The sequence below is a fragment of the Aotus nancymaae genome, unplaced genomic scaffold, assembly GCF_030222135.1.
Source record: "Aotus nancymaae isolate 86718 unplaced genomic scaffold, 86718_ANA_hifiasm-v0.15.2.pri h1tg000089l, whole genome shotgun sequence".
NCBI lineage: Eukaryota > Metazoa > Chordata > Mammalia > Primates > Aotidae > Aotus > Aotus nancymaae.
In genome coordinates, this window is record NW_026988504.1 from 2,471,115 (window position 1) to 2,485,514 (window position 14,400).

Sequence of the window (14,400 nt, forward strand, 5' to 3'; positions counted from 1 at the left end):
CCGTCGTGTCATCACTGGGGTTCTGAAATCAGTTTGCCCTCAGACAGTAAAATGGAAACTGGATGGAGACAGGTGGGTAAGGGATGGAAACTTACAGACTATTAAAGGGACAGTTTCAGAACGTCAGGTAAGCGCTGGCTACGATCGAGCTATCATTTCAGTGGCAGCAGAAATGATTTGTATGCGGAGCGGTGTGTTCTTGCTTTGGCTTAAAGTCTGGAGACTTTTTACATCTTCAAAGGAATTCAGTTTTTTATGATTTTTCTTTTCACATGGCCCATGTTTGGTTATCACCTGCACTAAGCCCCAGTGTGACAATCACAAACACAGCCTTAATCAGAGAACAAAAGAACATGCCCACACGAAAGGGAACATGCCCACACTGATAGAAAGTGCTTCTGAGAAGCAAGAGCTTTCAAAAAGGAGAAGAATCTCATCAGGTCCAGAGAGCCACGAGAGCTTAAACATCTTACTTACTTTTCTATCAAATCCAGTGTGACGCCAGGCACCAGACTGACACATTTCTGCATGCAAAACCTGCAGAGAAAGAAAAGAATGTGAACAGCATGAACGGAATAGTCACCCAGGAAATTCAACAGGCCTGCAGAAAAAGGAAAGAGTTAAAGGCGGGTCAGGGGCTGCCATGGTGAACCAATACACTCAGATTTCCTTAATTCTGGCAGCTTTTAGATTTGTAAAGAAAATCTCATTGCCATCCTGTCAAGGCGCGAGACTACAGAGCTGCCACAGTGAGTTGTCAGGAGAAAGGAGAGAAGCCGTTTGCAGCCACATGAAGCCCGGTCTCTGGAGAGGAGCGCCGAGGTGCTTAATAAAGCGCAGTCTCCAAACGAGCTGCTGGGGTGGACTGGACTTGCCACTCTTTCCTTCTGAAGGAAGTGAGCTGGGGAGACTGCTGGAGGAATAAATGAGTAGCCTCAAGGCACACAGAAGAAATGCAAATTCAATTCTATCACTTCCACAATCATAGAATCCTACAGGTCAGAGCTGGCCTCAAGTCTGAGGCGAATTCATCCTTAGGAGTGCGTGAGGAGCCGGACAGGCTTTCTCTAACGTGGCGCCAACAGGAGGTAGGAAACCATCTCTCCTCCCATCAGGGCGGCTGCCACACAGTGGGGCAGGATCAAGGCAGCAAAGTAAAAAGGCAAGGTAGTATTTTTAGTAGGAGAAATGCAAAATGTTTAATTCCTCTACTTTAAAAATTAAGAACAAATTACACCCCTCAAAAACATAACGGCAGGTGCAAAGCAAGTGCGCACGTCTCCACAACGCGCTCAGGGACTGCTGGTTGAAAGTAAGAGATGGAAGAAGCCTGGAGAAGGCCACTGGCCCAGGGGAGGGCACAGTGCAAGGGTCGGGCATATTCTGGGGGAGAAGTGGAAGTGATTCCTCTACTGGGGATCGGGGCCCGGGAAGGTAGGAAATGGGAAAGACACAGGGACCCAAGAGATCCAGAAGCAGGAAGATAAGGAGCCAAGGGTGTGAAGTCATCACGGCTGCAGCCCTGCAGGGCGAGGGGAGGCTGCGCTGGCTGTCCTGGACCCCATGCGCGGCTGCCAGCCATGCTCACTGTCTCAAGAAGCAATACCTAGCTCTACTAGCAGAGAGGAGGTTATATTCTTGGTTGTGGCTGCAGTAATCAGTGTTTTATCATTCAAAGAGCCAAGAAAATAAAGTGGGGCCCATGTTTGCCTGAAGCTAGACAGCAGCCCTTTCCTACAGCATCAAGTGCCCTGTGTGGTCCTGATGCTTCCCTGAGCCAGTCGGTGCCACTCAGAGGGGTCTCCTCTGCTGGCTTCACTTGCAGATGCTCTCCTGGGCCGTGCCCGGACACCTCTGCACCAGCGCAGACATGTGTATCTCCTGCGATGCTCCCAGGTAAACTAGAATTTCTCCGTGGATAAAAATCATCTACAGGAAATGCATTTTCGAATCTGAGTCCTATGCAAACCATGCGACTTTGTCTTTTTATCCATAATGTACTTATTGATTGGGATTTTTGGAGTCCAGTAATGACAGAATCACTTGCATCAGACTAATCCTTTTGCCAATAATGATAAGCTCTGGACAAAATATTAAAAAGCCATTTGAAGATTCTGATCAACAAACAAATGCAGGCAGGAACTGGAAGGGCTGTGACCCTTAGAAAACGAGAATAACTGCATGAATCACCTTCATCTGGCTTTTCCCAAGGGCGCTGCTCACTCACACGGCACAAGGGGGATAGCATGCAACTAAAAGACAGCAACCTTGCTGGGCTGAGGCCAGGCTCAGGGCTGCCAGGACACTGCAGGCGAAAGCTCTAGGAAGGCGAGAGCCAAAACCCGCATGTAAACCTTCCCCAAGTCAGAGGCTGGCTCCTGAAGGGTACGCACACAGGATAATATTCCCAGGATCCCCGTGGCAGACAGCAGGAAGGCTGAAAATGCAGAGTAGAGATTTTGACATCTGCTGGCCACAGTGAAGACAGAGGAGATCCAGTCCTGCCAAAGTACAGGGCCTGATCACATCTGAGGCATTCCATGGACACCCCAGAGGGATTATGAACCACACCCTAGAATAAGATCAAAGCTGAAAGAGCCTAGTCCTATAATCAAGCCTCTACAAGATCAGTGTAACTGCCCGAAAGAAAGTAACAGAATCTGGAGTGTCTACAATGTCTCATCCGCAACAGAGAGTATACTGTCTAAAATCAAGAGAAAAAACAGTTAATAAAAACAGTTTCGTAGTTGGCCAGATTTGGGAATTAGTCGACAGAGGCTTTAAAATTATAAAAATATCTTAATTATTGACTTGGAAATAAGATTATAAAGCCACTGAAAATATAATGTTCCCTTAAATAAAAAATTAAAATGGGAACATCATGCAACTTTATTATAGCATGGCTATATGAGTAAGAGTAGCATGGACAAAGCAGTCACTGATAAAACGCAAACTTCACTTTAGACAATAATGTAAATTCTCTTTATACCAGAATTGCTACCAACTGGTTTCACATTTTATACGATTTCTTTCATTCACCTACATTACAGTGTTACTGAGCAAGGAAAGGTCAAAGAGCAGGCAAACGTCGAAGTAATAAAAACGGCTCAAAAAATCCACAAAACTGAATACAATTATGACACAGCTGATATTTAGTGCTTATGACTTGGCAGTCATTGTTCTACGTCTTTTATACCTTTTATTTTTTTCATCCTCACAACATTCTGTGAGGTATTATGATACATTGTACAGATAAAAAACATCATAAATTAGGTAAATTACCATGTAGTTTAAGAATATTAAAGATGATGAATATACAAAGTTTCTAGAAACAAAGAGCGGATCACATTCAAAGAAACAAGAATCAGACTAACACAGGATGCAGGAAGACAATGGAGTAGTGCATTTACTTATTTATTTATTTATTTATTTATTTATGAGACGGAGTCTCACTCTGTCACTCAGGACGGAGTGCAAGGGGTGATCTCAGCTCACAGCAACCTCCATCTCCTGGGCTCAAATGATTCTCCTCCCTCAGCCTCCTGAGTAGCTGGGATTACAGGTGCTTGCCATCATGCATGGTTAATTTTGTATTTTTAATAAAGACGGGGTTTTGTCATGTTGGTTAGGCTGGTCTTGAACTCCTGATCGCAGGTGATCCTCCCGCCTCAGCCTCCCACAGTGCTGTGATTACAGGTGTGAGCTACCACACTCAGCTGGTGTTTTTAATTTATTGAAGAAAAGAAGTTAAAACCTAGAATTTTGTATCCAGCCAAACTGTCATTCAAATGTGTGAGCATGATAAAAATACTCTCAGAGGCACATATGGCCTCAGAAGACTTGTCACAAAAAGACTCATGAGGAAGACACGTTCAGATGACAAGCTAAAGTTAGAGGGGAGAAAAATCCAAGAGATGCTGAAGGAGATCTATGAAGTCACGATGACACATAACCTTGGTAACATCTGTAGTTGTCTTAAAATGAAGAGCACAAAGGTGGGGGCAATATCTATCATAACCAGGATTAAAAACCTAGATACAAATCCTCAAGAGCATGAAAAATCTAACAGAAAAACGGGTGAACAGACATTTCAAAGATGAGGAAACACACATGGCCGTTGAACACAAGGAAATGTTCAACATCACGAGATATCAGAGAAACGCAAATCAAGGCTACATGAGATATCATTCTAAACCTCCTCAGTTAGCAAAAATGTGCACGAATGGCAATGCCAGGTGCTGAGAAGGACGTGGCTCACCAGCCATCTCCATCACCACTGCAGGAGTGTAAAATGACACAGCCCCTGGGGAAAAGACCTTACCATTATCTCTTAAAACTGAACTTTCCTACGCACAATGATTTGGCAACTCTAGTTTCCAATATCAATGAAATTCTTGCATGTGTTCAAAAGAACACACGGAAAAGAATGTTCAATGCATCATTGTTCATAACAGCAAAGATAAAATGCAATACACCAGAGCAAAGCAAAACAAACGGGCGAAAAGCTGGAAAAGCTCAAGCGTCCGTCAAAGAGAGTAGCAGGTGCACAGCGTGGTGTGTTCGCAGAGTGGAATGTTACAGGCAGGCAGAGGGAAGGTCCTCTAGCTGTCCACATCAATACGGAGGAACACTAGCAACACATCGCTAAGTGGAAAACATCCACATTTCAACCAAAAGTATTTCTTTAAAACAGTCCTCAAAATCACATTCAGCATTAAAGCTTTTAATACATTTAAAATCTGAAAGAAAAGTAACGGTGTTAATGACGGCACAAGATGCACGGAAGGGATGATGAGCCTGGCCCTCAGGGCAGTGGCCACGGGGTGGGGACGGCAGCGCACGTGTGTCAGGGCTCTGTGTGGTGGGCACAGGTAATCACCGAGGTCTGGGTTTTGGTTGGGTGGTGGTCTGCGGAAACGCGTTATGCTGTATAAACAACTGTTAGCTAACTACATACTTAAAAGGAGGCCAAATATGGACTAGTGATGAGTGCGGCATGAAGCAAGAATTAAGACCGATCCAGGTTGGGTGTGCAAACAAGTGGCTTCAAGATTTTTATGGTGTTACGTTAAGTTTGGCCTAAAGCAGCCTCCATACGTGTTTTATGTTTGGCCTAATGGTCTCATATACGTAGTGAACTGTAATCCGCCCTGATGTGTACACAGCTCACAACCTGCTCTCGTGACAGGCAGCCACCAGTTCAAACCGGGCTCAAGCAAGGCAGACGCCCAGCGGAAGCCTAACCAGCTGCAGCGGCAGCTTCCTTTCCGCCCACGAACGAACGGTATCCGGCCACATGGCAGCCCACAGTCACTCTGAACCTACTCTGGTTTTGGGGCTGCCTGAGTCAAGAATCATTCTTTGCTCAATTAAACTCTGTTGTATCTAATTTGTCCACAGTTTTCTTTTAACAATGAAGAACAAATTACTGTTCAGCTCAGTAACCTTGTCAAGTATCATGTAAGTAACCATTGAATGCTGTTTTCATTTTTGAGAACGAAAATTCCTTTGTTTTCTCCTAATTAAAAAATCCCACATTATTTACCATAAAAAAGTGAAAAGCCACCATGTTGAGATAGCTTAGCATTTTCATATCTTTTACACAACACTGAATCATGCTGATTTATTTTGGCATAAAAGGAAATGGTGGTCACTATGAAAACCCAAATCCACACAGACGTGTGTCATGCAAAAGTGCGTCAGTCTAGCCTTCACGCTCCCATCCCACTGCACAGAAGTGGCCTCCGCTATGACCTTCAGACTTGGCCCATGCAATACAATTATCCCTGGGTATCCCTGAGGAACTGGTCCTAGGACACCACTACCCACCCCGCCTAGCCACTCCTCCCGCCATGGACAGATGCTCTATAAAAACTCCTGAACAAGGAGAGCTTCCCGGCAGGAAGGTGAACATATGATGTGCTGGAGTGTGGCACACCCGTGCTCTCGCCAACATGCAGAGTCCTCGCTTCTCTAGTGGTGAAGACATAAGCGGCTTCTCTGGAGGTCTTGCCATCAGCGTTCCCTGTGCAGTTCCACAGCAAAGGAGAGGAAAAGTCCCTCGAAACACAGCCCCTTCATGGCTGTCACTGTGAAAGCTGATCGTACAAACTGGGTCATTCTTGTCACACCCAACTCAATCAGAGTCAAGGGGCAGGCGAATGCACTCAGGCCACAAAACATTCCTCTAGGAATGCAGTTCTCTGGCAGCTTGGCTGCTGAAACTGCCTGCTGTCACCTGAAACCAGTTTTAACTAATGGCAACCGATACAACCTGCTGTGACTCTAAGGCCAGTTGTACCCACTCAATCTGAACTTGCCAGCTCCCGAAAACCTTACTAGTGCCAATGAACCTTCTCAAAGGGCAACACGAAACACTTTCTCTTTTTCAAACCTCCAACCTTTTCTTTGTTCATCAGATATACTGAAGACCACGTGGCCTGCATGTACACCTTGAACTGTAAATCTTGCTTCCCAAAGAAAATGTTTTACATTTAGAGATTCATCTCTATACTTTGAGTCCGACTCCAGTCCCTGCTATCCCTGCTCATTTTCAGTCTTTGGTAGCTGCTTTTCTGTATCCTGACCAGACCTTTTCGGTGTACTGAGTGGGACAGAGAAGCTGTAGGTGGCTTATTTCACTTTGGCTGGCACGTGAAGTCTCTAGAATTTACACTGATAGCTGTGATTGAAGATTTCACAGACTTGTGTATTTTAACCTAGTCATACAGAGATACAGCAAACTGCTGGAGGTGTCTGGCTTTAAATATTCTTTTTCAAAAAGGAATTTTTGAATATGGATCAAAGTGGCAATAAATACACAATTAAAAGCAAAACAGGCTGGGTGCGGAGGCTCATGTCTGTAATCCCAGCACTTTGGTAGGTCAAGACGGGAGGATCACCTGAGGTCAGGATTTCAACACCAGCCTGGCCAACATGGTGAAACCCCATCTCTACTAAAAACACAAAAAATTAGCTGGGCATGGTGGCAGGCACCTTTAATCCCAGCTACTCAGGAGGCTGAGGCAGGAAAATCGCTTAAACCCAGGAGGCAGAGGTTGCAGTGAGCTGAGATTGTGCCACTGCACTCCCGGCTGGGCAACACGAGTGAAACTCTGTCTCAAAAAAAAAAGGTAAAATAAGCAAATTTATTTCACTCTCAACATTTCGTTTAATCCAGCAGATAAAAAACACACACAAAAACAAAGAAATAAACAAACATCCCCACATGAAATTAGTGTGCTAATCATGTGGTATTTGTAACTAGATTTAAAAGTGTGCTTTTTGGCTGGATGCAGTGACTCGCGCCTGTGATTGCAGTGCTCTAAGAGGCTCAGGCGGGAGGATCACTCAAGGACAGGAGTGTGAGACCAGCGTGGACAACACAGTGAGTCCCCATCTCTGCAAATAATTTAGAAGTTAGCTGGGCATATCAAGCACCTGAGTCCTAGCTCAGAGGACTCGAGAGGCCATAGCAGGAGGATCATTTGTGCCCAGAAGGTTAAGGCTGCAGTGAGCCACGATCGTGCCACTGCACTCTAGCCTGGGGGACATAGTAAGACCCTTTCTCTTAAAAAAATAAAATAAAGTATGCCTTTAGTATTATTAGAAGAAAAAAATGTAGAAGAGACTTTCCTAACTTGTAACTGCACTTTGTAATGTACAGAAAAGCTGACTCTATTTAGGAGCTTCTAGGCCAGTAATCAGGACAAGATACAAATTAAGTACAGGCGTTTGCTATTTCATAATTGCCCTCCCTGCTACAGAAGCAAGCTAGCAAAATGGAAAACTAGTGATTCCATTAGTAAGAGAAATGCAGACGAACACCTCAGCTGAGCTTTCTGCCAGCCAACATAATGAACCGATCCCATCCGTCTTGTTCTGGGCTACAGCCCCACTGTCAGAGCTGGCTGGATATCGAGGAGCCCCTTAGGCACCTGCTGGATGCTTGAGCCTGGCGCGGCAATGGAAAACACCTTCCATGGGAACAACGCTAATTGCAAGGGCTCAGCCATTTGAGTTCAAAAGACATGAAAAAGTTGGCTGGGCGTGGTGGCTCATGCCTGTAATCCCAGCACTTTGGGAGACCAAGGCAGGTGGATCATGAGGTCAAGAGATTGAGACCAGCCTGGCCAACATGGTGAAACCCTGTCTCTGCTAAAAGTACAAAAAATAGCTGCTGTGGTGCCTGTAGTCCTAGCTACCTGGGAGGCTGAGGCAGGAGAATCGCTTGAATCCGGAAGGTGGAGGCTGCAGTGAGCCGAGATCACACTCTAGCCTAGCAACAGAGTGAGACTGTCTCAAAACAATCAAACAAACAAACAAAAAACAGTTAAGATAATTTGGTTATAAGAAAAATGTCAGTTTTTAAAGAAATGATTAAGTATTTGGGTGGTAGAGCATCATGGTGTAATTTAGCAAACATACTCAGAAAAACAAAACAGAGCAAAAATTGTAAAATTTAGATGGTATAATATATATACAGGGTTTACTTTATTATCCTCTCAACTGTTTTACAGAATGGTTGAAAACTGTCCTATAATGAAAAGTAAAAGGGATGGGGACAGAGACGGAGAGAGAGAGGGGAAGAGTGTCAACACAGGCATTCCTACATTGATGAGTCAAGTGAGGAAACCATTTAAGGAAGCCACCTAACTTTTCTATACTTCAGCAATCCGTGTTCTATTTTCGAAGAGTGCCAAGACTGAAAGGGAGGCTCCCTGCCTCTCCCTTCTCCACTGTCCTTGGGATGACCAAGAGTCGGCACTAATTTGCAAAAGCAGAACACTAACTCTTTCCTAAAAAAGTAAGCCTCTTCCACGGAGGTAACGCTCATGCCCATCAGCCACAGGAAACACACACGCAACACACAGCAAGCCTCACCTCTCCCCAGTAGCTCTGGGGTGTGCCTTGCCCTGGAGGAGACCATCTACGGCCAGCTTGTCTGGGATAACTTCAAATTCTCCGTGCTCCTTGGCCTGATTCAAATCTTAATCTGTTATTAGCTAAGAAACTATCAATGACATGCATTGTGTTCATATTACACACTGACAGGGCTTAGACGGGAATAACAGCAAGCTGCCTGAGGAAGGCCAAGCTGAGTCAGGAAGTGGGACAGCCACAAAGAACTGGAGTTTCTCACGTGAAAATGCCTGCAGAATTCTGGTCCTCTCACCCAGGGACCCCTTGAGAGCCAGGGATGCTCAGTTCTAATTCAGTCCAGTGCTCTCATGACTGCAGTGCTGAGGAACAGCTATGGGGCAGCGGCTGGGGCTGTGATCCCCGGAAGCCATGGTGTTCCAAGATAAAGGGAAAATAGGGCTGATGGCCAAAAGAGGGCGTTTCCCACTAAACACACAGGCGACTGCTGGGGCCTCACTTATTCTTGTCTGGGATGTAGGATGGCCTTGTGGCAAACCCATAAAACTCAGTTCTTTTTTTTTTTAAAGGTGATTCTTTTAAATTACAAAGAACCAAATACTGAAATGACCCATCACTATATATCTTTCTTGTCATCCAACATGTTCTTTCTATACAAAGACGCCACGTCCTTGACCCCCAAGCTTCCCCTACAGCCCAGAGTTCACTGTGTCGATTTCCAGGCGCACCCACAGGGTGGAGCAGACACTGGCCAGCCAGAAACCAGCCGCTGCCTCCGCAAACAGGGACAGGAGGGCGCTGCAGTAGCACCAAATGCTCAGCACTTACTACTTAGCGACAACCCCCAAAAAGCTGACCTGACGTGAAACACAGCCCGGCGATTTGCTGGAGGACAGCGCTGCTGAAGGCTCCAGGGCCGCCTCGAGCAGATGATTTTAGAATCGGTCAGTCCCTACGACAAGGACAAAACTGTTGTCGCTGCAGAGCTCTGAAATGGCTGCACGCCTGGTGACCTAGAGCCAAGCCCTGACTCTCTTCCAAAGTACAAGTGAGAGAAGAGCTCAGCTAGAAGGAATTCAAAACTGGGCTGGAGGCCAAGACAGGCCACGCACACTCACAGCGCCTCTGCAACCCAAAGACGCAGACAAAAGACCCCCGGCGCGGCGCAGAGGCTTTGCTGGAATAACGCGGACGATCATTTTGAAATCTTGTACCGAGTTCCTTTCCAGCAGCACCTGGTCCAACTCCTCGGTACCCTCTGGGAAGAAGGGAACCGCATGGCGGCGAGGGGGATAGGTATTGTCTTGGGGTGACAGCCACGAGTTCACCCGAAGATTATGAAACTGAAGGCAAAGCTGAAGATTCTATTTGCCGGTTTTAAAAGTCCCTCTACATTATCTTGTCAGTTAAAAAATTAATTAAAACAAAAACCTGAAATGCACACTCCTCCATCTGCCTAAGTCCTCACCCTGCCTCCCAGCTCAGGCCACCCAGCAATGTCACCGGAGGATCTGAGAAAGATTCACAGTGGGGCCACAATATCACCCACCCAGTTTAGATGTGTGCTATTACCCTTCCTGTCCTGGTTCTGAAACTCTGGGCGTAAGAACCCTCCTCTGCACACAAAGACCACGACGGGCTGAGGTGACAGGATCCTGGTGCAACTTAGCCAAGTCAAGGTGCAGGGTGGGAGGTCAGAGAGGATCAGGAAAAATAACTGCTGGGCACTAGGCTTAATGCCTGGGTGATTAAAGAATCTGTACAGCAAACCCCTGTGACACAATTGTACCTATATAACAAACCTGCTCATGTCCCCTGAACTTAAAATAAAAGCTAAATTAAAAAAGAAATCACACACAAGTGCAAACCCCTGACAACTGAGAGAGCATTGACTCAAACCCCACCAGGGCAATCAGGAAGAAGGGAGAGGGAGCGGCTGGGAGAGTCTGGCCCCGGGGCGGGGGTGGGGCAGTGGGGCAGCAGGAGCAGTAGGAGCCATCCTGCCACAGGCTAAGAAGGAACTTACTCTGTGACTCTTCAGCTCACCTGATGTGTGTGCAAATTCCTAATATGTAAAGTAAAGACAATCTAAAAATAGCATAAACAGCAAAAATATGAAAAGCATGTGTACTTCAGGTCACGGTTCCGCTCCGACCAGACAGCATCCATGTGCTGCAGCCATGCTGAGATGTCCCCCCGCAACCCCCTCCAGCCGGGGCCGCCTCTGACTGTCAGAGGGTGTCAGCAGCGGTTTTTTGGGACAGACGAGTTCAGAATCCGGGCCAGAAACAATCCCCTGCCTAATTAGTTGTCTTCCTAAGCATTTAAACTGTGGTGGTTTCTGAACCCAGTATTTCAAGTTAAACAGACTTCGGGTCCATCCCTGTCTCTCGCTGGTCCCCTTCCTCCTAACACCCAAGCTCTCCCTCTCTGCTCTTCTCCACTGACGGCTCCAATTACACTTAGGGAGACTGGAGTGCCCAGAGCACGATTCTGAAATTCATGCACAACAGGATTTCAAGTTCTTGTGATTGGAACATTGATCAAATAAGTCACCTGATAAGAACCAGACTTTGGATCTAGCTGCTTTAGGGGCCACGTGTCTGTGCCCATTCATGGGATAGAAGCAGATGGTCACGATGAGAACACCGCTGGCCGAAGGCGCCTGAGCAGAAATCCAGCCAGAGGCATGGAAAACGTCCTCAGGGAGCTCCTTTCCCACAGCAGGTGAGTCGCAGCAGCGTAGAGTCAGGCGGAGGAATGGAGCCTGGGTACCCCCGGCTCCGGCAGAGCCTTAGGCCGCAGCAAAAACGGGGGGTAACAAAGAGCACCCCAGGAATAGAGCTCACTCCTGGCATTCTGGTGGCAAACAAGTTAACTCACATAGACCTTCCAATGAATGTGCAAATGCAGATGTGCTCTTCCACGTGCTTGACAGAGTTTGTCCACACACTCCTGTACGAGGCGGGGGTGGGAAACTACGCAAGAGCTGGTTCCATCTGCCCACTTGCTGCTTTGATCTGCTTGTGTTCCTGGACTTCGGGTTCGACGCTAGGTCAGCAGCCTCCAGCCCGCTCCAGAGGGTCTCCCCCAACCGCCCGCGCAAGCAGATGAACCCCACCGTGTGGAAGGGGCAGCGTCTGCCATCACGGAATTTCACATTTCAGTGTTCACACACGAAAACTCTGACTGCGACAGAACCTTCGATGCCAGTGCACGTAAGCACGGCGGAGGCACGAGTAAAGCCACAGGCTGCTTGTGCCCAGGAGCGCCTCGCCAGCTACGAGTCTCTCTCTTTAGTTCTCCCAGAAGCCATGGAGGCGCCCACTTTCACAGGAAAAACAGTGCCTGCTGACCCGGCCAGAGCCCTCTACAAGACACCGGACAACGGGAGGACAGGGATGGTGTCCTGGGACTGACTTCCATTTACCTTACGGACAACTGTGGTGTTTTTACAGGAAATTTGCATCACGGAATGGAAAGCCAGTTTATGGGCGCACGCTTGAGCTCTGCGCCTTACGCCTAGTCCCGCAGGACCGTTCAGCTGGGGGCTGAGATGAGGCTGAGGACAGCCATGGGCTCGGAAGGCCCATCTCAGCCCAGGGCTGTGCTTCTGTGTGAAGGAACAGCGCGCTTCTCCAGCGACTGTGGCGGCACAAGCTGTGCGTCTTGGTTCCGTGCCGAGCTATAAAGGCGGTCTGAGCACGGCAGTGCCCGCTCCCCGTCAGCACACAGGTGTCTGCTTCTCCTTCAAGACGGCGACGGGCGATGCGCTCGCAGGCCCCACGGGCGCAGACACCGCGCATCGGGCTGCACCAAGGTTCTTCTTTCTCCGAAGTCTCGTGATTTTACCGTCAGGATCCTGAATCAACACTGTATTCTTTTAAGAGACAAGGCCTTGCCCGACTCTGCCATGAGGGCTGGAGTGCAGCGGCATGATCTCAGCTCACGGCGGCGGTGAAGTCCTGGGCTCTAGTCCTCCTCCTGCCTCCTTCTACCAAGTAGCTGGTACCACAGACGCACCGCCACACAAGGCTAATGTTTTAAAGGAAGTTTGGTATAGATTGGGTTTCGCTGTGTTACCCAGGCTGGTCTCAAACTCCTCGTCTCAAGTGATCCTCCTGCCTGGGCCCCTCAAAACGCTGTGAGGTGTGTGAAAAACGTGCTGAAGAAAAACACAACAGCATTAAAATGGAAGGAAAACTTTAGAAAGACTACTTCTTTGTGATTTTTCTAACTACGACTTTCAAAAGAGATGGGTAAATGACTATTCCAAAAGGTGCCAAGCACAGAAACAGCTTGTGATTTTCCTTCTTCAGAGGTCCTAGACTGCATTTGGCTTGCTTAGGAAGAACACAGGATTAGGGGAGGCAGTTTCATAGAGCCTGAACAAGGTTAATTTTCTATCTGACATCAAGTTTTATCTGTGATTAACATCAGGATCCTAATAGCTGCTCCCAAGAGAAGTCACTGGTCCTAGCACCGTGGGGCACAGAAAGAGTGATTCTGTGTGGTTTTAAAGTAGTGTCGGTAATCTGATTAATCCATGGAAAACAATATTTTTCAGAGCTATTATAAGATCATCAAACTAAAACAGCAAACTTTTATGGAGTAGATGCAAATCCATTCAGGTTTCGCCTTTTCCCAGTTTAATAAGCCGCATAAGGAAACAGCATTTAAACTAACCCCAGCCACGGACGCGCCCTGCACAGACCCTGCGAAGCAAAGATCTCCTTCCCTCTCCAGTCTCTGGCAGTCACCTTTGCTTTACACAATTCCAGAGGCATTCCAGCAGTCCATCTCCTCCTGCCATTACTGCAGAAGACATTCTCAAAGTTAAAAATAGATCGAAACGTCCAAGGTATGCTGACTTAAGGCGTCATCACACCATTCACAAAAATTAACTCAAAATGCATCAAAGGCCTAAATATGTTAGCTAAGACAATAAAAGCGTGGGGTCAATGCAGGTGTCAGACTCTGTAACCCTGGATTAAGCAATGGCTTCTTAAATACGACACCAAAAGCACAGGTAACAGCAACAACAAAGCAGATAAAATGAACTTCATCAAAATAAAAACCTTTCCCACCTCAAAGGACACCATCAAGAGTTGGAAAGACAGCCCAGAGAATGGAGCTAACACGAAGAATACGTGAACAACTCAACAGGAAAAAGACAAACTCAATTTAAAAATGGGCAGAAATTGTCTCTACAAAAATTGTAGAGACATTTCTCCAAAGAAGACATAGTCTCTACTAAAAATAGAAAAAAAAAAAAAAAAAAAAAAGGCTGGGTGTGGTGGTGTGCTCCCATAATCCCAGCTACTTGGGAGGCTGAGGCAGGAGAATCGCTGGAACCCAGGAGGTGGAGGTTACAGTGAACTGAGATCACGCCACCGCACTCCAGCCTGGGCTACCGAGGGAGACTCCGTCTCAAAAAAAAAGAAATGGCCATGAAGCACATAAAAAGACACCTAAGGCCATTAGTCATTAGGGAGATGCAAAGCAGAACAGAGAGACATC

The 14,400-nt window shown here is 46.9% G+C and overlaps 1 protein-coding gene across 5 annotated transcripts in view; it reads right to left on the reverse strand.

Moving 5' to 3' along the window:
- The window catches only part of RPTOR (regulatory associated protein of MTOR complex 1), a 427,638-nt gene that overhangs the window by 169,643 nt on the left and 243,595 nt on the right, over positions 1-14,400 (reverse strand). For all 5 annotated transcript variants that reach the window (XM_064369298.1, XM_064369297.1, XM_064369299.1 and 2 more), the window contains one exon: positions 478-537. In XM_064369298.1, the coding sequence (XP_064225368.1) occupies positions 478-537 (60 nt within the window). The remainder of the gene's footprint in view (positions 1-477; positions 538-14,400) is intronic.